Raw genomic sequence first — 23,378 nt, 5'->3', positions numbered from 1 at the left:
AACAAAACCTTACCTTGACGAATAGCTGAAAGCAGATCGCTCCTGGCATCGCTAACAGCAGGCAAGGATGACTTGGGCTTGGAGGTGGAGGTGTCCGAGGGCGGAGGAGGGGGTGGGGGACCATCCAGGCCACTGGAAGACAGAGGCGGTGGGCCCGGAGGTGGCGGTGGTGGAGGGGGAGGCGGCGCACTCCCACCGCCCGGCTGCGGCAGCGGAGGTGGGAGCACGCTGGCATATTCGACTGCTGGAGGGGGCGGGGGTGGTGGTGGGGCAGCGAACTCGGGGTGAGGAGGGAAAGAAGGGGGTGAGGGTGGCGGAGGGGTTCCCGGGGTTGGGAAGCCCATGGGAGGTGGTGGAGGCGGGGTGCCTCCGATCAGCGGTGGCGGTGGAGGCGGCGCCGGAGGGGGAGCGAAGCCCGGCCTGGCTGCTGAGGGGGATCCGATCGGAGGAGCTGGTGGCGGGTGACTCGGGCTAACCAGGCTGGAGCGTTTGGTCCCTCCAGAGCCAGAACCTCTTTGGTTGTCTACAGGGTAGCTGTTGCAGCAGAAAGAGAGAGAGAAATAAGGCTATCAGCTATGAGGCCAGATTAGACCGTACAATCTCAGCGTTAACGCAAATCATGTGTGCGTGTCGCAGTCCAGACAAACATCTAAGTTCCAGCTTTAACTGGTGTTCCCATGAGACCTCAACTCCTTGGTTTTAGCTCCCTCGCAGTGTTTCTTTTGGCCTACACCACCAGAACAAAGGAAAGCTTCTGGGGACTGGCAGAAATGCTATCATCCGTCCCATCTCCCAGGCTGACAAGAACATGAGCCATCTCACCTCTCCGCCAGAGGCCAGGCGTCACGTCTGCGCTCAGAACAGCCTCCTGCCTTAAGAGCTCCTGCAGCAATGCAAGCCACTACCCCTCCACGCTGAGGTCAGACTTGTGACACGCCAAGCAGGGATGTCTACCGTGATAAATCGCACAAGGACTGGTGGGTGCGCCAGGAAAGCATATGCTCGGAACACCTGCTAGGAGCAGATCTCTTCACCGGATTCCACGGCTCAGAGTTGGAGCGCAGCAGCCATGTCTCATAGCTCGCCGTGGGGAGTGAAGAGGAAGACATGGAAACCCAACATGCTCTTAAGGAAAACACCGATTCACGAGCCACCAAATCTCCCATTTACGGAAGCTCCGTTTATACCAGAAAACACTACTGCCCATAAGACACATTTAATATCCTACGTACGTGTAAAGGAAGCCCTAAACTGACATCTCCTTCCACAGTAAGACAGAAATATAAGGTACATTTGCCACAAAAAAAAAAAATCACAATTTTTAACAGTGCACAGTGCTGATCCAAGACAGACTACTGGAGATCAAACTTAGCTCCCAGGGTTCTTTAAAAAACAACCACCAAAACAAAACCAGAGAGGGAAGATCTCTGTGGCTAGGCAGAGATCTAAGCAGCTGCATAAGGCAGTGTAAGCTTCATCTGAAAGCTCGTTTCCGCTCTGCCCTAGAGGAACATGCTGCAGAGTGGAGTGCTTGGTCTCTCTGACACATCAGAAGAGCCTTTTCTGCAGCATTGCTGCCTTTGGATGAGATGGAGACAAGCCAACGCAGTCCTGTATCAGACATACTTCCTCCTATTGCTCTTGACTCTGTTTTATTGCCTTTAAAAAAAGGCTATTCTCTTGTTTCCCCCTTTGTGTCTTGAGCCACTGCTGGACCATAATTCTCATCTCTAGAGGTGACTGCAAGTCACCATTTCATCCAGTACAAAGCAGCTGCCCTGAGCTTCCACTGAAGTTTCTGGGAAGAACTCAGCTGGTGTGCTCAAGTCCTTTAAATTTAACTACATCTACATCTTCAGTGCCCACATCATGCAACTGTCAAACGAAAAAACAGAGGTGAAAGAAGCTGCTCTCTGCACAGCTCTGTCAGGAACGCAAGTCTGCATGCTCCAAACCAACTGCACTAGTAAACCTACGCAGTGGAGCCGGACCATTAACTGGGACCCCACTCTTCTAGAAAAGTGAAATAAGCCTGCTCTAATTCTCACCCAAGCCCGTTCTCCCCTTCGTATGGGAACAATGACAGTGGCTGGGATTTACAGAGAGCTGTGCTGCCTGCGCCTCTGTCCCTGCCTGCAGTTGCACTTCCCCTCCAGACAGGAGCATTCTGGTTCCCATACAACGCCCGTTAGGAAGTTATGCTGAACTATCTCAGCCTGTCTCATGTCATCCTTTTACACCACCTACTACTCCTTGGTGACAGAAGGGATCCCGTAGGCTTACCTAAATTCCACCGGGGGTGGAGGCAGGCTGTCATCTGGGAATGAAGGAGGTGGTGGCACAATAGAGTCAGTCTGCGGCGGTGGCGGGTAGCAGTTCACGTCCATGCTTTCGTTTGAACCGATGCTGCCGTTCTGATACACCATGTTAGAGGGGTACCTGAGTGAAAGCAAGACAAGCAATTTACTTGAAGAGTTCAAGGCAATGTCTAAAGCTCATTTTTCCTCTCACTCACAAGAGCTTTGCCTCCTGGAAGGGTTACAACAAACAACTGTGCAGCAGTTCAACCACCAAACGGCAGTGATATTAACCATGTTGGATGGATCAACCTGCACGATTTAGAACTGAGGTTTTCTAGCAGGAATGGCTTTTCCCCCCACGGTGGGACCTGACTTTAGGTGGGAACTTATCAACCACCACAATAGGATACACAAAACAAAACCTTAAAGCAACATTTTGGAAAAAAAAAAAAAATACCCACAACAAAAAAAACAGTCTCTATTTCTCAAAGCATCCTATATGAAGAATCACATACAGCTGTTTGCTCTGCATAATTCTTTGGCTAGAATTTGCCCAGATGCTCCCATGTTTGTTTATTGCTACCACACACCAGAACAGCATGAGTATATATTTTAGCGAACAAGAAAACACCAAAATAAAAAAAAAAATGTTTCTGAACATTTGATTATAGAAAAACACCTTTGTAAGAGTGTGTTTTGGCCAGTTGGGACTTGAGGGACTCCCAGTTTTGCTGGCTATCATCAGTGTCAAAAACAGAAGAGGTACTCAAAGATGCCAAAAAATAAGCTCGAGAATAAAATATCAAAAAGAACCCAAGAAACAGTGATGCCATTAAAAGCAAGTATCCAGAGCCAAAATAGTACTGAAGAAAGAGCCCACACTCACACCCAACTTTCAGTGAGCTCATTTCACTGTGGGGTGGTTCCACCACCCCATTCTTGGGGGCTCTGGACTTCAAGTGAATTCAAATGCGTGAACATGCTTGCACAAGAGAAGAGGAACAAGAAAATGGTGCTGTTGTGCTGCTCAATTCCTCTGCTAGAAACCAAACCTGTTCTCCTATTAAACTAAAAGCAAGTTTTATTTTTAGCTGGAGAGTGTGATTTAAAGAGAGATTTTTCTTATATGAAAGGAAGCTGCAAGGAGCGAGCAGGCGAGAAGTGCATTGTGGGGAATTCGGTCTGCTTCCAGCCTCGCTGGTGTCAAAAGTTAAATGAATTCCCAAGCCAGAAGCGCTAAAGAGAGAGCTGTAGCTTGAAATACTTGGATGGGGACAGCCCCCGCTTCAACTTTAGGGTGTGAAGAGCCATTTGTGAAATGTAACAAAGCAATCGCACAATAGCACCGAGATGCCACCCCGCTCCTGAGCGTAAGGCCCAGAGGCTAGGTGTGATGGGAAGGGCATCGCCGTGGGGTACGGAGCCAAAGCTCTCAACACTTCTGTGCCCACAAGACAGGCAGCCGAGAGCAGACTTGCTGCTGAAGCTGTTCCTGCCACCTTGTTCAAACCGTGTAGCTCCCTGATTTATTTAGCAAATTTTAAATCAGCAGATGGATTTACTTTGGAGAATCTGATTAGTGGCAGTATCGATCCGCACCGTGCAGCGGATCTGGAGAAGCTGCAGAGCAGGGTGAACTGCATTACAATCACCAACGCCCGCCTGCTCCCCTCGCTGGGGAGCTGAGCAGAGCCCCAGACTTGCTTACCCAGCAGGACCGTGTTTGTCCTTTGACTCAACAAATTCTTGTCCCATTTTCAGCTTCTCCCACTCTTCTTTCCGGGTTTTGATTTTCCGTGGATTCACATTTCCTCGGTTCGGATTCTCCTTTTTCTCTTTCTAAGGGAGGAGGAATCAAACAGAAGCCTTATTTTGTTTTAAACTCACTGGGAATAGGGAGGGATAGGACAGACCTGTATCAGTTTCAAGAAGACATATTCTCAAAAGAGGGCCAGGATTTTTAATTTACTTTCCTGATTGCTGGAAGCTCCAAAGATCTCCCATACAAAGAAGTTGGAGCACAGATAGCATGAAAAAATGACAGACATCATCAGATTTCCCCAGTGCAGCCCAGGCACGATGCCATCGTTCCTCCCTGGCATGACCACCTTGAGGGCAGAGTGAAAGCTCAGTTTCCCACATCAATTCAGTATTTGGCCTGTGTGTCAAGACTGCCAAATCTCACCATCACCTTGCTGGGGTTGAGTGGTTTGGGGTGCAGTATGGACATTTGTCCACAAAGAATTGGGGCCTTTGCTAGCCCCACTCTCTGTATTCTAACATGTCCTAAATTTCTCCTTTTGTTATTTTGATTGAAAAATCATTATCTGTTTTGATATTTAATACCCCAATTGCTCAAAAGCTAAATAAGTATGCTCAGATGGAATCTTTTATGGTGTAAGTTTCAGTGTTGGCAAACAAAGATCCAAATCCCCAGGCAACCAAACCAGGAACTCTACCTGGCATTGTTAGCTTAAACGGTTTTGTTAAACCTTCTGCTTGCCCCTAATTTAACATTAGGGCCTGGTTATGCACTCCTGAAGGGACATTTCCTCCTTCCTTTATTCTTCCACCGCAAAATTTATTGCGCCACTCACCACACCTCAGTGCTGGGGCAATGGGATTTGCACTGCTTCAACATGGAACAGACCCCTCTCTCCAACATGGAAAGTGCAGAAAAGACTCTGACACAACTTTATGTTAGAGGACTACAAATTAAGAAAGATGGTGGCATTTGGAAAAACAGATTAGAGGGTATCTTTGTTTTCAATTAAGAAGGAAGAGAATAAACCAGATAAAAACTTCATTCAATTGATCCCTAAAGAGTTTAAGAGAGCAAACCTGAATTTTGGATAGCAACTTTGGAGTCCAAGATTTATTAACGCTTCCCACCTCCTATTCTTCCCTGGCATGCCTCTGTTGGCAGAGATCTCCCATTTCCTCACCCTATGTTTCCGCTTCTCTTTCATAATATCCTTGGTGTCCTGAAGCATTTTCTCTTTCCAAAGGTCAAAGAAATATGAAGGATCTGTGTAGAATTTAAGCGCCTCTTTGCCATCATCCCTAGAAGAGGGAGAGGGGAAAAACACACAAACAAGGACTAAGTCACACATTTGTTTAAAGCCTGAAGAAAACACAAGGCACAACCCCAGATGACAGTTTAAAACTCTGCAGCGAGAAGGTCAAACACGCCGCTCTTGCCTCTGCCCCCCATTTCAGAACAGGCAGCAGACCCACAGCCTCACTGATCCCAGCTCTCCCACTTGCCATCGCTTTTGCCCTTACACAAACTCTCCATTACTCAGCACCTGAAGAGCTCAACTGCTCTGAACAATCACCAAGACGGCAGCAGGTCTCTCACTTCAACTCCCACTTGTTTGTGTTGTATTTTTGGTGTGAAAAAAACCTTCTCCAGCTCAGGAACCCTAAATCAGACCAGCAGCGTCCTTGAAACTCATGAGCGAGCACACACACACACACACACACTCTCCTCCTACTTTGCAGTGCAGCCGCGTCTGGCAGAAGGCAGCTGCCTCCAGCTATCTGTAATTACTTTTTACCTGTTCAAAAGATATTTATGGATGTGGGCTAAGTCTCTGTATTCTGACCCCCTTTACTTCTACCACCTACAAGATGAAATCAGAGCAGTACTGCTCGGGAGAACTGGTTACACAGCCAGCGCAGGTCACATCAGATGTCTCAGACCAGGCACAGAAGGCCACAGAAAGCATAGAAAGCATCTCCAGATCTACAGGAGTCTGCTGCACCCACCTGGGTGAGAGCCATTTACAGATATATGCTCTGCAGTTTGCGCTGCGGCTTTCTGGAAAGGAGCCACAGGGCTACAGAGAAGCACAAGAAAAATGCATCATCTGCACAACACCTAGCATGTTTATGCAGTGCCAGCCAAGCCTTGCCCCAAGGCAGTCACAAAAGTGACAGCAGGTAACCAAATATATAATTTTCTAGCTATGCTCATTTGTACAGCCCCAAAAGCAAAGTTTCATGTAATCCAGATGATGGAGACTTCCTGGTGGATCTCAGTTTAGCAACTCAATTTCTCATTGGAAATGGCTATTTCAAGATAGCACGGGATGGGAAATGACCTCCTCGGCAGGTTGGGAGAAAGAGGTACCCCTCTGCAAGGGAACAAGGGGCCAAGAAGGTATTGCAGCCATACCTGTAAGGTGAGAGAATGTTGAGAGGTGGAGGAGTATTGCAGGTCCTATAGGTTTCAAGGACAGGCACGGGGAGGGAATCTCTGTCAAAGAGCTTCTGGTCCTGAGTAGTGGAGCTTTTGAAGGCCTTCCTGGTGTTAATGCCTTGCAGGGAGACTGTAAGAAAGAGGAGAGAGCAAGTGAAGAACAGCTTGACCCAGGCCAGTGACACTGAAGATCAAGTAGCGAACATCTGATTTCAGTTGGAGTTCTTGGCATGTTTAGCACTTCTTAAGGTCAGGTTCCCTTTCCCACAGATCTCTTGGGAAACTCAGCAAATCTCCAACCATGCTGTGCCAAGATCCACTGCTGTATAGACACGGCTCTCTGGAGAGTTGCCGATGCAGTTTTGAACCCCTGCGACCAAGACTCAAGAAGCGCACTGCTATCAAGCTTCTGAAAAGCAAATTTCCACGTGGTGACTTGCTAACGAGCAAATCTAGACTTGGCCAGAAAGGCTATCCACAAGAGCAGCACGGTGCTTTTTCAGGCGGGGAGGAAACAGTCCCCCTTAGTCCAAGAGAAGACGTTCCAACACCCATCACAGCATCATGTTCATTTTAGGGCCGTGAACCAACCATGCTGACACAATAAGAATCTTTACCACGCTTGATCTGCAAGAACTGTGCTCCACTCCATTACCTTCTTCCTCTTTGGGATCCAGCTGAGTGACTTTGACTTGCAAGCGGTCAACTCTCTCAACTAGAACGCTCACCCGAGAGGCAAAGGTGTTGGCTTGAGTAAACAACTCTCCAAATATGTCTTCTGCAAATTTACCTGGAATATGAAAGTGTCCACATTACCCTTGTGAGCCACATCAGACCATATTCAGTCTCACTGCTTTTTTCTTGAAGAAAGGAGAAAGAAAGAAAAGAAAAGAATGAACCATGCTTCTTTTGAAGTTTGTCAGGGTTGAGTTTAACGTCTGGGAAGAAAACGCTCTGTTTCACCAAAACCTAACATTTCCAAGGGATCTTCAAGCAATAAAGAAACAATTGAGACACACTTTCAAGTCATTATTAGAGTAACAAAATAAAGAGGGCTGACAACACTATACTGATCTGAATCTGCACGGGTCTGTAGGTCCTTTAAGATTCTCTGCTGTTCTGTTTATTAGACAAGCAAATACAGTTAAGATTTTTATTGCTCTGGAGAATCTCAAAGGCTCCCAGTCTCCAACAGGCCTGCCTCCAGGGCAACTGGCACGTATTTACAAGCTCAAAGTACTCTGGAACTAGAGAGCAGACCCAGTCCTTGATCCTAAAGCCTGAGCTGTAACCACAGACGAAAGCACTGACCCTTTTGTTCCTTCAGGTGGCAGTGTCTGAAAAACTGATGCATTCACGTTTATTCTAAATCAAAACCAAAGGGGAACTTCTCAAACAGGGATATTCTCTCTGTAACAGCTTGGATTGCCCAGTGGGCTGCTATGACAAACACCATCCATCGTTTGGACTGCGACAGTGCCTAGGGGCTTGGATCAGGAGCTCGCTGCACCACTTACAAGCGTTACAAAAAGATGTCCCCTGTCCTTAAGAGTTTAAAATCGACGCATGCAACAAGAGATGACCACAGGTAGACAGAGATGGGAGAACTGGAAGAAACCCAAGAACTTACAATGAGTACTGTCTTTTTGTTCTGCTCTCAGGCATAAGCCAAGCCAGGGAGCCCTAACCGCGCTGAGGACACCACCGATCAGAACAGACTTGGCACTGACAGCAGACACAGACCCATGGAGTTCCCACTGATGGGAAACATTTCCAGCCACGGCTGTTGAGTACAAGGCTGCTCCCAATAAGCAGTCTGGTTTTGAAGTGCATCATCATATGGTCAACAGTTTGTTCTGGAATCTGTTACTCCTAAAGATCCTCTCCGACTTTCAGGAAAGGATAACCAGTTGGAAGCCTAACTTTAACAGCAATTCTGGAAAATCTGGTTGTCTGCAGTGAGTCACATCAGAAAGACAAGCACCCCTTCCACAAGGCAATGCAAAAGCATCCCCCAAAGCCCAGCTGCACAAATACTTTCAGCTATCTAAAGTCACATATCAGCTACTCGTTATACTCCTGTGCAGTTCTTACACTGCCAAGCACAGGGAACCAGCCAGGTTAAAAATCAACCTCCTCCACCCCTCTTGGTGGCAATGCCAGCTTGGAGTGTTTGTAGAAAGCAAATGCTGGAAGTTAACTTCAACTGACCTCCTCCTTCCACTCTCCTAGACAACACAGACTCCACATACGCTCTGTTAACAAGCCCAAACAGCCTTCCCCAAACTCACGAGAGGGATTTTATTTCTGGAGACCTAAGGGCTGGGCAGCTCTTGCTACAGCCAGGTTTCACAAAGCGCTCTGTGTTCAGCATCAGCACAAGACCAGCTCTCCTATCTGGCCAAGAGGGTAAGCATTTATCTCCCAGCAACAGTTCAAAAAAGAAAAGTTGTAATTTGGTTTCTACTTTAATGAGAACAGAAAACAGTGTCTGAATTTCACAAGGAACTGCAACAAGCACTAGGGAAAAAATAAAGTCTTTGGTATGCAATGCTGAGTGGTACGTTTCAAGCATGAAATAATACATAAGCAGCATTATATATACAGGTCTTGACCCTGGAGGGAGATGAAGGGATGGTCCGTATTCCCTCGCCTCTGTACAGTTATCATCCAGCATCTCACATACCATTCTGTGTTTCATGTACACTCTTAGATGGGGTAAGGCAGAGATTAATTTTTTGGTTTAGTTATTTTGACTGCAAAAGTGCAGCTTACAATCAGAATTATCTTTGTCATGCACTGGCAGGAAGACAGACGGCATGATTTAATAGGTCTTTCCATCTTCAGCTTGTGGATTCTATAAAATCACACAAACGCGCAGTCGACTTACACAAAGTGCTACCAGCTGTGATAGTAACGAAGGGTAAACTCACTGGAATATGAAAGTTTGACAAGATTTATGTTTGCATCTTTGTAAAGAGACTGTGGCACACTAGGCATGGCTGATTATTCACTTGACAGAGCTGTCACAGCCTACTGAACCTGCTTTACGTTCCTGTACTATTCAACGTATGAGGAAGGAGCGGATTTATTTTTCAGAAGAGACAAGGCGGGGGGGGGGACGGGAGTTTGGTCATTTGGGTGCGAGTGTTCTGTAGCAGTTAGTCTAAATATTGCTTCATTTAAAATACTGCTGACCCTAGGGAAGCGGGTAAGAGACAGTGCTCAGCATTTCCTCCCCACCTGCCTTGCTCCCCTCCTACAGACAAGCACGCAAGTGTCAGCAAGAGCCACCTCTCCCGAGTTTTCCCTCCAGCGCTCTCCTCAAGGCATCTGCGATTGGCCCAGCAGCACGCACCTCCCTCCCCACTTCGCCGAGCGAGGCTCCCAGGGTACCTTCCCGATAAAGAAACCGGGCTGCAATTTGGCTTCCAGCACTTCACCCTTTCTGATGAGGAAGAAGTAAGGAAGCGTTGAGTAACTGAGCTGCGCAAAGAAGGTCTAAACCTGAAGGATCTCACCACGGCTCTGTCACACTAACCCACTGCATGCCTTTGGACTGGGATTAGCTTTCTCCGCAGCTGAGATTTGCACAGCTTTACTGCCTTCTTCCTCATCATTTCACATGCACGAGATGGATTTTACTCACACTCCACAACCATCTTGGCTACAAGACCTAACAAATGAACAAGGGCCAGTTGAATGTGAGCAGAGAGACTGGTCTTGCCTGTGCAGTGACATTTCTACAACCCAACAGAATGTGATACCGCCTGGCAGCAAACACAGGCCCAGATTTTAGTGACAGTCATGGTTGTCACTGCTGCAAAGAGGCTGCACCCCAACTTTCCCTGCCACATTCACGCTATGGCTGAAGAAAGAAGGCTTGCTTTGCAGAGCAAGCAGAAGTGCCTGCAGACACCACAGAGAAGCTAAACAATGTATTAATTTGATTATCAAAGTCTTGCTTCAAGGGTAGAGGGGGCTAATCAGAATCCAGAGCATTTCGACAGAGAAAGGAGTCATCCCAGAGAGACCACGATTAACTCTTTGTTTCTCCTATCGCATGTAGGCCCCACGTTTTCCCTCCAGCCTTTACAAGGCTACCGGTCAGCCCACTGGAGAGCTGAGCTAGGCATCGCTACAGCTCGTGCTGCCATTTGAGCGAGCAGCCCCAAACCCCCAATACTCCAGAGGCAACGCTTGGCTCAGACTGGGGACTTTGGGTCTTGCAACGCAACAAACAGCAGGGGCCAACAGGCAGCTTCTGTGTGTGCGCTTTAATTATCTTTCATTAAAAATAAGACTACTGACACACTGTAGATTCAACACAGTCAAGCTCCATTTAGTAGCGCGTGCAATTACAGGCACATTCTCTGACACAAGATCCTGGCTGCTGGGAGAGCCTCCCATTTTACAAGCCTGAGTTGTGCTCCATCCTTCCATCTGCAGTTTCGCTGCAGCCTCTCACACACACACGCATGCACACATACACACCCCACACCCCCCATTTTCTCTTAGATAGGAAGGCAGTGGGACCAGGGATATGAAATTAGCATCAGATTTCTTTAGGAAAACATTTTAGCATTACCCAGGGAAGGCAGATGGGGGAGAAATAGGAACACGAGAGTAGAAAGGGAGCTAAATAAAGAGCACTAGCGACTCCTGAGGGCAACGCACAGGCTCGCCATGGTACTCACTCAGGCTGCCCAGCTGTCGAATGACATTTGCCAGGGTGATGTTGGTCATGCATTCCAGCTCGCTTCGAACGCTAGGCAACGTCTGACGGCACAGGTGCCTTGGCTCAATGTTCCTCGTTACTAACGGCATGGTGGACCTGCTTCAGGCACTGTTCTGAAAGATGAAAAACAACCCAAAAAAGAAACAGGAAAGGATTACTCAACCGCAAATTCCAGGCACACCAGAGCCATGGTGTTCGTTTTTCCTGCTCTCAAATGGCTTTATTTATAAGCCTTCTTTCCCCCCCTCCCCACCCTTATAAAACTGGTTCATCAGAAATAAAGATCCTGCTGTTCTATGACTTGCAGTGACAGCAAAGCCCCACCAGCTCAGGTACAGAAGCAGAGATGGAAAACTACACATCTTCGCCCACACGCAAGGTGCTGCTGGCATTGCTGCAGCCGTTGTTCCCTTCCTACCCATCCGCCGCCTCTGAGCAGTCTCCTTCCCCTCCCGCGCTCACACGCAGCGTCTTCGGCGAGTCTTACAAGCTCTTCTTCAGAAATATTTGAAACTTGCAATCAATAGGTTTGCTTAAATCGAGAGGGTGAAGACAGGAGATGTTTAAAAAAAAAAAAAAAAAAGACAACCGAGCTTCTTCCAGCACACCAAAGCATGCGTGGTGCCTCCCTCCTGGAGCAGCACAGACAGGGCTCTCCTGAAACAACAGGAAGCGCTTGCAGCTGACCAGGAAACTTTCTGGTGACTGTTCCTTATCCTGCAGGCTGCACCCCTCTTCCCTTGGGAAATCCCCCGGGGCCGAGGTTTACACTGGACCATTGTTTTCATGCTACAGCAGTTAAACGTTGAGGGAGCTCTAATCAGGATGCAGGACTAGAGTGTGCTCAGAGAGAAGTCAAGATTGATTGTACAACAGTCAGGACAAACTTCCAGTTCTTAAAAAAAAAAAAAAAAAAGAAAAAAAGAAGAAGAAGAAAACCTAAGTGTCCAGAAGTTATGCTTTGGACAGAAAACACTTTTATGTGCAGGTCAGTGCCTTGAACCAACAACAATCTTCTTTGCCAAGAGGCCACAATGTTGAAACAACCCAGGTCTTCCTCTCAGATCCTCTGCCTCCAAGAGAAAGGAGGAAACATGGGTAAACAGCTCAGAACAAGGAGCATGATACATGCCTGAAATCTTTAAGACTAAGTGAAAGCAAATACATCCCAACTTCTTGATTAATTTAGAAGGGGAAAGAATCACTTTTCTAGGTCAGCTGAGGAACAACCCAAGAGAAGCAGCCAGCTCCCATGTGATAGGCATGCTGATCTGCTCGGGCTGGGTGTAAAAATAAAACAGGAAGCTAACAGCTTGGGGAACATGGCTTCCTGTCACCAACAGCAAAAACCCAAGAACCATAAAAAATCAGCTGTTTGCTCTTGACTTTGAGCCACCCTTTGATAGTCTCTGTGGCAGCTGGCAGCTTATCTTTGAGGTCCAGGAGTCCTTCCTGGATGTTTTTCTATCAGGGTGTTAAGAGGAAGAAGTGGGCATTATCCCTCCTAATTACCTCACAAGCCAGATTTTGAATTGCTAAATTTGACCCATTAAGGCAGAGGAGTTCAAGAGCCGCAGCATACCGGGCATACGGATATCTCCTAGACAAGCAGATGTAGGTTGCCATTTTGCAACGCCTCTACATAAGGGATTTCGCCTGCTTGTTCCTGCACAAGAAAAGGGTCCCCAAAACCATACACCGTATAGAAGAGGGGAGTGAGATCTGCACCCAAATAAATCAAAGCAGAGACTCTCTGAGGACTGAAGCCCGTGTTGTTCTTCACCGTGTCCAAGCACTGCAGCAGCCATCAGTAACTGCTGGGATATTTAAAGAACAGGGTGAACTAAGGAAGGACTCTGACCTTCGCTTCTAAATACCCCGTGTTTTATCGATTACAGCCCAAGCCCTACAATCTTTTGTCAGCTTTAGCGCTTTATGCCAGACAAACTTTCCCAGCTCCCCCCAGACTGCAGTCTGCACCAACAAGCAGCTCTCATAAACAAGGCAGCATTTGCAGGCTGCCTGCATCGAGCTTCTCCCCCCCCTTCGTGCTTCCCCGGGGCTTGGCCAGGGAGCACAGGCGGTGGGATCTGCAGAGCCAGAGTGGACAGCCCATCCACCAAGCCTGGCTGGAAACCTTCCAAGGTGCAGGACAGACAGAAGGAAAACAGTAAGAGGGAAAAATAAGCCTGTAACGGGGAAGAGATGTGAGCATACATGTACAGAGAGACAAAAAAACCCCAAAGATGATAGGTAGCCAGGTCAGATAGACACAGGTAGCACTAATCTCTGCAAGTATGGGGAGAACAGGGCAGAAAATGGAGCAGTGCCCCAAATACCCAGGAATAAACAAAAGCTCAGAATATTTTGTCTATATACAGCCCCCCAGAAAGTGTTTGCCTTCAAAGAATGTTTTGAAACTAAAAGCAAGGACTAGTGGTGAAAGTCGCTTTTTTTTTTTTTTTTTTAAATAACAATGGTACAGCACATGTACATTATGAATTTGCACCGGTGCAAGACAGCAGAGATAAGGGCTAAGAAAAACACTCCCTTTATAGCCTGGCTCATCCTGCCAGCCACCCCCACCCTCCCAGCACAGCCTGCCACACTCCACTGCAGAATCAAGAGTTTCGCCCTCGTGATCGCTACGACAGCCCTCCTCGTGAAGAGTACGGCAGCGCCACTTCTTCCCAAGGCGAGAGAGACAGCTCTGCTGCCCCGCTGCTGCTCCTAAATCCAGGCAGGATCCAGCAAGCAGCAGTCAAACTAAAAGAAGAGATGAACCCTGTGGAGCACCGGAGATGAGCAAGGCAGGGAGGACAGGATGGGCTGTGGACAACCACCCTTCTGCTCTCCCAGCAACCTCTGGGAAAAGAGGCATTTTAAAGCAAAATTTCCTCTCCTCTGAACGGAAGGACGAGGAGCTTCAAGGTTTCAGATGTTTTTGTAGGGTGGAGGCAGGCAGATAGGAAATCTGGGACCTACAAACAGAGCCTGGTGCCAACGTTAGTGAAAAGAGCCGAGCACGTCCCCACAAGAAGGCACTTCACTGTTAGACCTCATTTTTCCCTGTGAGTCTTTGGAGGGTAGGTAGAGAGATAACAGCTAATGGGCTCCTGTAAAACCTTTATGGCTCATGAGTGGGTGGGACAAAGATTAATAGTCTGGATTGGAAAATAAATGGTGTATTTCGAAAGCAGCAGTCAGGTGGGGCAGAAAATCAAGTGTGGAGAAGGGACCAGGTAAGGGAGCAGAGGGAGAAGGAGGAAGCAAAACACTGGAAACAGCACAAGGCACACAGCCGGGGGAAGGGAAGAGACAGTAAATGAAACAAGGGACGGCCCCAAAAAAAGCTTTCCAGAAGGCTCTTGCTTTTATTCTTTAAGAGAGTCATTAAGAAACCGATTGACAGCATGCTACCAAGCAAGGGCCATCCAGAACCGCTTTACTTTCAGTGGTCAGGGCATGACAACACAGCAGTTTTCCACCCCAGCTAGCCAGACTGGTCATCAGGCATTAGTCACTGTCACGTAACTACCGCAGACCATATATTATAACTAAATCCTACCGTTCAGAAGCAAGTTAAATGAATTGCAAGGCTAAAAATCCTTATCTTTGAGCAAAGATAAGCGTTTCCACTTGCTTATTAATGTTGAAGATTAGATTTGTTTCAGTAGTAGAGTCCAGGGTGCATACACTGTTCTTAAGAAGCTGCAAGAATGGCACGCCATGGGCACAGAGGAGCTGCCCCGATCCCACTGTAATGGGAGAGGAGATTAAGTATGTTAAAAGTAAAAGGAAACTGCCTCTACGAAACAGAAAACTGTCTGCAACAGATTTCTAATGAATATGGAAAACAAAGAAAGGCATCAAATTGAAACACAGCGCTAGCTATGTGAGGAAATTAGTTAAGTGATCTTTGCTGGTTGCAGAGTAACGCTGGTTGGGAGTAAGGAAATGGGCTGACGCTGAAGCCGCTCGCATACCAAATCCACAAGCACTGCTGCATCAATCGAAGTTCAGAACACTCATCCTCCCAACTGCCGTGCTTCACACCTTCTTAAAAACAAGAAGTAAGGGCTTTTGTTACGGTAACAAATGATTTTTCTCTCCCACTTGAATCAGAACCTTCCTACCTGCTCACGGCAAGCATTTCCTCTGAAGTCTCCAAGTCACGGCTTGAATCAAAGGAGGCTCCAAGCCTTGTTATGACGGCAGTGACTAAAAGCCAAACCATCCGAAAAGCCCAGCTTCGCCCCGTAGCTCTTTTCCTCTTGCCTCCCGCAGCTGTACACTGCCCCACCTCCGGCCGGGCATTGCCAGAATTCCTCATAATTTCCCCTCTCCCAAAATGCTTACGCACGCGTTGCCGAGCCCTGGCCCGCTCCACAGTCCCGCGCCAGCCCAGAAAAAGTTTGCTGAGCATGACAAAAGCCCTGGAAGCTGAGCTCACCGCTCCTGCATTCCTACCGATCTTCCAGCCACAACTGGCACCTCTTTTCCAGGATTCACTGGGCTTTTGCTCACCATCACCCTTGCTTTCCTGTGCTTGCTCACCGCATGCCGAGTGGTCTTGGATGCCTCGTATTTCTCCAAGAAAGCACGATCCATGCGCAGCGCTTCTTCACGTGGCTGCCGATCCGAGAGCCTGTGCCCTCAACAAGCTCTCACCTCGAGCACCCTGCTCACCAGTTTTTCAGCAGATTCTGACTTTGGCAATTATTTCTGTAAATACTGTTGGGGTGCTCTGGAACAAGTGTGGCACCACGCGGAACCATAAAGGGAAGGGGGGGGGGAAATAAAATGCAATTTGCAATTTTTGCCTTTCCGAATCCAGCGCTTTGAGCGAAGCACGAGTTCAAGATAAGCATGTTGCTCTAAGATTTCTTATCAGCAAGTCATCGACCGCTCTCCCCATGAGCCCTGCTGTAGCAGATCACTCAGGAATCCCAGTGCTGGATTAGAATCAAGTACAATTGGTTTGTTTCAAACAAGAACTGCCAGTCTATAAACCCCTTGCACAAAGCTGCGCCTTATTGACTATTTTTAATAAATAGGGCTGGCACAGTAAAATTGGACAATTGTTACAAACAATAAAGGAGACAGACTTTGATTACAAGTATTGAGAAGCAATACAGGGACATTTTAGGATTGAGTATTTGCTTTCCAACGTGAGTTCTGTCAACTGAAAACAGCAACTCAGAGCAAATACTCCTTAACAAGCAGTTTGGAGCAGAGCAGAAAACAGCACTGCACAGCAAGAGAGGAACCAGCCTTTTTTTTTTTTTTTTTTTTTTTGTACAGCAGGCAGATAGCACAATCAACACCGTGGTGCAGAGGAGAAGGCAGGCAGGACTACAAGGTGAGACGTGTGTATGCAATGCACACAAAGAGCTGTAAATAACAGGCGAGTTGGAGGGAGAGACCTGGCAAGGTTCTTCTTACTGGTATTTGACCAGCTAGCATTGCGTTACTGGGAGTCACCTGGGTAATTCCCCACTCAATGTGACACACAACCTCTTAGATCAGGGACCATCTGCAAATAAATCTGGACCCCAGCCGTGATATCATCTGTCATAGTGTCTCGTGTAGCACAAAGCACCTAAGGAGGACAGAGTGCATTTTTGGGGAAAGGGAGAGAAATTAGGCTTCATTTTCAAGTACGTCAGGGTGACCAATCACCCTGCCCTCAGCAGGGCTTACAAAATCCTCTGCCTGGACACAAACAAGCAGCATAGTCAAGGAGACCAAGCCTTCAGCTAAGCGCCTTGGAGAGCAGCCTTTAGGAGTACCCATCGGGGGATTAGACACACCAGCAGGTTTGGGAATGAGGGAGAAAGGAGATAATCAGATCTGAAATTCCCATCAGTATGAAATGAGACTTAACTCAGTAGCTTGCCAACGCAGACTGACTGTTCTTTCTAATGTCTGTGACAACTCTGCTTCAAATTTCAAGCTTCTCTCAGCAGTAACTACTCCCCCATGTAGCTGTAATGGCCAGAAAGAGACTGGCTTTTATGTAACCCCAAAAGACTAGCAGAAAGGGAAGCAGCAGACACACACACACATGGAGAACTGAAAAAAAAAAAAATTCAGCAGAAGGCTCTGCTGAGTGCTCAGGGCTATATCCAAGCTCACAATGCAGCCACAGAGAAGTGGGATGCAGCAATCAGAAATGCTACAGTTCCACACTCGGAGAGAGACCTAGCAATCAGTGCTGCATCCGAGCAATAGGGAGTGAAATTATAGAGCAAACTGCCATGTGATGCCACAAACTACTCCATCCCGCCAGCTGTAACAAGTATTCATTCCCAAAAACGCGTCACAGGCTCATCTGTCATTAAGAGCCCAGTCTGCCAGCAGCTGAGCAGGAGTCAGCAGTGAAGGGCAGCTGCAGGGCTGCTTCCTTTCACAGTGGTCTATTCTCCCCAAAAGCCACGGGGGAGATGCACGGGTAAAACCCCCCCAGGCACTGGGGAAAATATTGCCCACCATCTCTTACCAGCCGCTAAGACGGAAAGCGGAGGCTGCGTTTTCACCCACCATCGCACAAAAGCTTTCCTGAAGCAGGATCTACCAAAAGCACGGGGCCTTCAGGAGAATACAGTTAGCCCATCGCAAAAAAACCACACATAACCCCTCTGTATATTAATAATCCACTTCAATCAGGAACTCGAGAACTTCACAGATACAATCTGCCGACATTACGAAAGAGGTGTTGCGGCAATAGCGTGGGGCAAGAGCAGCACTGCACATTTCCACAGCAATGTTCTGACACTGGGAAACGTCAGCCCTGATCTCGCAGAATAACGAAGCATTGTACAGCACACTGTGGAGTCCTTGAGACAACAAACATCCAGCCCGCTCAGTTCCCAGAGTAAAAATACTCTTTTTTTTTTTTTTTTACTCTCGTTTCTCCCCCCCCAGTCTGCTGGCTCTGAAAAATGCAAAAGACTCAGAAAGCCATTTTCCGCGTTTTTTGTCTGGCTCATGCATTATCATCATCATTTACTGCCCTCAAGGGGATTGCACAGGTGTGACTGAAAATTTGGCTCTTCCTTTTAAACTTTTGTTATCAGCTTTACTGAAGATGATCTTGCTGGAATAAATGCCAGCCTGCTCTCCTGGAGAGGGATTCGCTTGAAGCTGCTGGCAGAAATCAAGCTGGGGGTGGAAGGATGGGGGTGTCACTAACGGGGAACATACAGATCTTCCTAGCTTCTGTTGGAGTGCAAATACAGCCAACAGTTTGACCTAGACTTTTTTTTTTTTTTTTTTTTAATTCCTAAAAACACAGCATTGCCCTAATTAATGTTTCCATTCATTTAGCTGAAAAACAAGTTAAACAAAGAGGGTCACCTGGTGTTCCTATCAATGCCTGACTAGGATACAGGCAGAAGAAATGCATTTAAATAAAACTCTAGAAGAGATGTGACAAGAGAAAGGCAGTTTAGCTCAATTAAAGAGAGTTGTCACAGGGATTTGATTCTCAGAATACAGAACTATTGATTCAACAGGAATTAAAGCTCTGAAACAGAAAGGTTTCAAGGTCTTTGCTGTGAGGATATACATCAGGAGAGAGGCAGGGCTCCTTCAGCTCCAGAAGAGCTCTGGCTTTGTTGCTTCCTAGGAAACAGGAGCAGCAACGGGAGCAGAATGCTTTCTGTTAAGCCTACGAATAATTTTGGCAAGGATACAAGGTTAGTGACAATACAGAGTAGTATCACAAGCTTCAATCAACAGGTAGCTGTGGCGTATTCAGTACAGAAAACCCACTATAGGTTCTCAAATATTTTAGGGGTATGTGGGGCGAGGCCAGGTCAGCGGGCAGGTTTCAGTCCAGTGGCACGAGGTCTCCAACACCACCTGGTCTGAGCCTGAACCACTGTCCAAAGTCAAGGAGACTATTCAAAGAATTGGTCTCAACCATCCCAGGAGATGGGTCCCCTGAGCAGTACAAACCACTGGGGTTAGCAGTCAGCAACCCAAGAGAGAAGTCTACTAAAATGGCATTGCCACCCTGCCCCAAAATTCAGTCCTTAAAGGTCAAGGTTGAGGAGCTTTCCTTGGCAAAGTCATCCATTTGTTTCTGTCCCAATCCAGGCAAAACAAGCTCTGGATAAAAATCACAAGATTTAGTTTTCCGAGCCTCGAAGTCTGTAATGGCACTGAAATCCCTTCAAAAGGCCTCGACTAGAAGAGATGCAGTTTAGGTGGCAACACAAGCAGCATCATTCCCAGCAGCTTCACTGAGAGGTACTGCAGGGACCCGAGGCTCGCGCCGTCGCTGCGGGGATGCCTGCACAGAACCCCAGGCCAACTTCTGCAAATGGTGCACGGCTGCTAAAGCAAACACCGCTGAATCGCTCATTCCCAGGCTGAATTACTGCTAATGAGGATAGCATGTTTTCTTCCTCTCCTTCACACCAGCCTCCTCCAGCAAGAGGGAAGGCTTGTGCCTGTTAGCACTAACAAAGCGCTCCGTGCAAAGCACAACTCTCACAATACATCAGCACATTTTCATTCTAGGGCAGCGCTCGGTAATTAATACGGAAAGAGAGGGTGTGGTTTTTTTTCTAAATGACTTATTCCTGAAGTCTGAGCATATTTTAACCTTCCTTTTCAGCAGATAAACTCTGTCTCATTTGCAGCTAAGCTCAGCCTCCCCTCCTTTAACACACACTAAACTATTTTGATTAATGAAAGAGTAAGAACAAACCAGTTCCAAGTGTTTTCTATACAGCTCAACTGCTCTTTCAGTTTCAACTCACGCCTAGATAATTATATCACAGCTCCGAGTGCCCCCACCCTTCTGCTGCACTTGGGGAATACTGGAAAGATAAGTCTTTTCTTAATTATTAAATGTAAATAGCTCATTAAATATAATCCAATTACTTTAATTGTAAGAAAAAGGAAGTAATTACAATATGTACATGTATTCTTGCCTGAACAGTTTTAATATCTTAAATGAATCTTTGCAGCATTAATATTTTAAGTTAACCTTTGACATGAGGGAAAAAAAAAAGCCACTGACTCCCTGATATTTTCCAGAAGTGTTAGATCTGCTGGGATTCCTGTCACAAAAAACCAAGAGAACAGCCTTGAGCATCTAAATTAAACTGGTTTATGAACAGCGTCTTAATAAAGTCAAAATAACACATGGGTTTTCTATTATGGAGGGGAAAAAAAAAAAATACACATGATGCCACATTAAGACCCTGAAGCCTTTTGGTTCTCAGGAGTCAAGTGGGATGGGTACGAACTCAAGAGAACAGGCAGTCCCCCACCCCACCAGTACCAAAAGCCACCACGTACGTGGGGTTTTCCAGGCAGCTCGCCTTCCCCACGCCTACAGTTTGTCCTGTCCAAGGGTGGGAAGAGGAACCAGGGCTGGGGGAGAAGGGCCCTGCCCTGTGCGTGGGATTACCCTGCTCTTCCACAGAGGCGCCCAGCAAGGTGACCCCACAGAAACACCAAATCTGGTTTTGTGTGCACACAGGCCATCTGTGCAACGTACAGGCACGGCGCAGGATCCCAGGCTGCCATTTGGGATTTGCAGGCAGAGCTGCAGGAAGCTGCGAGTAGCAGTCTTCTGGTTTTGCTCAACAGCATGACAATCCTTGGACTCACTTTCTCCATCCATGCAGCCAGCAGGACTGAACAACCTTCCAGGCAGACTTCAGCAAGGCCCCACTGTTTCAATCAGAGCCCCCCCCCCATCTGACAGAGCAGGGTCAAATTTCAGCTTGGACGTGGTGACAGATGCCTGTGTAATCTCCTTGGGACAGTCAGAAAAATATTCTTTTTAAGTTGCAGTTGTTTCCATTTTGCATGTTCTGAGCCCAGCAGTGATCTCACCTTATGTAATCTACAGCGCAAACTCCAGGCTCTGGACCATCCAAAACTATTTCAGAGTGTTTGAAACCCTCACTTTATTGCACCAATCTTTATGGGAAAAGAGAGATTAGACAATATTAGGGATGCTAAAGATGCAAGTCTTTCTATCAAAGCTCACCACAAGGTCTATAATAAGCTGCTTTATGGAAACCTCTCATGTGAAGCCAGACCCTAGATGTAACCTCCTTGATACAATATTGAATTCTCAATAGCAACCAAAAGGCTATTTTGTATAAGTTAATTACACGCGTTTTTAATTTAGCCTCGAAAAGGGAAGCGGCCAGTTATTTCATGCTGCCCTAGACAGAAGGTAAAGGTTTTACACAAGCTGTGTTTATAGCTGTATGCCTTCCTCCAGCAAAGGACTGGCTCAGCAGCTGTTGGTATTGAAAGAACAGGATCTGGGTGTGTGCACGGTTCTCTCGTGCCTTTTTTTTTTTTCCCCCTCTTTTTTTTTTTTTTTTTTTTTTTTGCAGCTGCAAGGCCAAAACCATAAGAGTGTGTGCTTTTTCTTATGGTGCACAAAAGCAGGGTGCCTGAAAGGGAACTCGCTTCCGCTCTGGCAAGCACTCAACCAACTATTTGCTGGGCTAAGGGGTGGTCGGGGAACTTTCACCCATCCATTCAGGCAGGGCCGCTATTCCCCCTCCCTCCCAATTAAATCCCATTTTTTGTACTCCATGCATGAACCGCAGCTACACCAATACATCAGATATTGTGGCTGATAGCCTTCTCTGAATGCCACTTAAAGCCCTCCAGTGCGGAGCTGCCTGAAAGCAAAGCATCATTCATTCTTTGAGCAACAGAAAAAGACTTTTGCTATACAGAGACTTGAAGTAAGACTAAGAAGTAGGAAAAGGGCATCCAGTGAAAGAGGAAATGAGAAATTAAAACCACATTCAATCTTATTAGTGGTAATACAATAAGTCAACAAAGTACTTCGCAAAACTCCACAGCATGTGAACCATTTATGCAGAGCTCACTCCTATGTGATCAGTGACACCAGCCCTTTTGGCTATTATAAGGAAAAAAACCCAAAAGATTGTCAGCAGCTATTTTGAATAGCCCAGCTGGGAGGGGAGATGGTTGGAGATATTACCTCCATGCCTTGAAGGAGAGTACACTTACGAGATGAGAGCAGGAGGAATATTCCCCCTCCTCCTTTTCCATCTGAAACATTTTCTCTCTCTAGGGATTTCCAGCATCTTAAAAGCGAAGCCTCTTTGAAGTACCACAAAGTGGCATTGCTCATCATTTCAGTAATGATAGTAAATAAGCTCCAGTATTTTGTTGATCCTTTTCCTTTTGCTTTACAAACAAAAGGTCAGAGTCATTAGCCCAGTTTTATGAGCGGGCAGAAATGGAAGCTCAGAAGAGGCAGGTTGCTCTGTAACATCATTGGAAACGTCAGCAAACAAACAAGACAAGAAACCCTTGGCTATAGGACTTAAGAATAGCCATGCTAGGTCATCCAGCCTCCAGATAAACCAGCACAGTGTCCATTGGTGGCCAGATATCAGATGCGTAAGGAAAAGAACATAAGAACAAGGCAAGCACAGAGCAACATTTCTTCCTGCTGTTCTTTTCCACGTCGCAGCATCCCACTGCACCTTAAGACCATGGTGAAACAAACACTATCATTTAATTGTCCTTTATGGGTTTCCCTTCCATAAACTGGTGTCATCAGTTTCTGAACTCATCTAAACAGTCAGCATCCATGAAATCCCAGGGCAGCAAGTCCCACATTTATCATACACTAGGTGAAAAGATGCTTCCTTTTATGCCTTTCACTTTAAAATCAGGAGATTTTAATCTCAAATCTATGTGTGTCTTTGCTTCAGAAAGGAGTTGTTCAAATAAATGCATCACCATTCATATTAAACAAGCACCTTCCGAGAGAAGGTTATCCGGCTGCATCAGACAACACAAGAGAAGCTCTCAATTCTTACTGAGCACTTTCAGCAAAAACCAAAATAATAAACTCACGGTTTAGGTTTGATTTACAGCAGCACTAAGAACAAATTATTTTTAGTGGATGACTCTTTGCATGTTCTCCATCCCATTCTCAACTCCGCTCCACTTCCAACAGTAACACAGGAGAACCAAAACCTCCAGGACACGTCACTAGTGATCTCAGAGCAGCTCCTCTAAAGCGGGGGCACAGCAACTGCCTCCCATGCAGAAATTTAAGCCCACAAGAAAAAATGCTAACTGCTGCTGCTTCATCAGCATCTCCCTT

General features: G+C 46.8%; 1 protein-coding gene across 1 annotated transcript in view; it reads right to left on the bottom strand.

Annotated features, from left to right (window-relative positions):
* The window catches only part of WASF2 (WASP family member 2), a 33,346-nt gene that overhangs the window by 5,088 nt on the left and 4,880 nt on the right, over positions 1-23,378 (bottom strand). Inside the window, exons 2-8 of the mRNA XM_032991344.2 lie at positions 11,202-11,355; positions 7,160-7,294; positions 6,481-6,634; positions 5,246-5,363; positions 4,009-4,139; positions 2,284-2,439; positions 14-534 (exon numbers count right to left, since the gene is read on the bottom strand). Coding sequence (XP_032847235.1) covers positions 14-534; positions 2,284-2,439; positions 4,009-4,139; positions 5,246-5,363; positions 6,481-6,634; positions 7,160-7,294; positions 11,202-11,331 — 1,345 coding nt within the window. The 5' untranslated portion in view covers positions 11,332-11,355. The remainder of the gene's footprint in view (positions 1-13; positions 535-2,283; positions 2,440-4,008; positions 4,140-5,245; positions 5,364-6,480; positions 6,635-7,159; positions 7,295-11,201; positions 11,356-23,378) is intronic.

This window comes from Tyto alba, unplaced genomic scaffold (genome assembly GCF_018691265.1).
Source record: "Tyto alba isolate M040663 unplaced genomic scaffold, T.alba_DEE_v4.0 Super-Scaffold_20, whole genome shotgun sequence".
NCBI classification, from domain to species: domain Eukaryota; kingdom Metazoa; phylum Chordata; class Aves; order Strigiformes; family Tytonidae; genus Tyto; species Tyto alba.
This window is presented reverse-complemented; position numbering and strand designations above follow the sequence as displayed.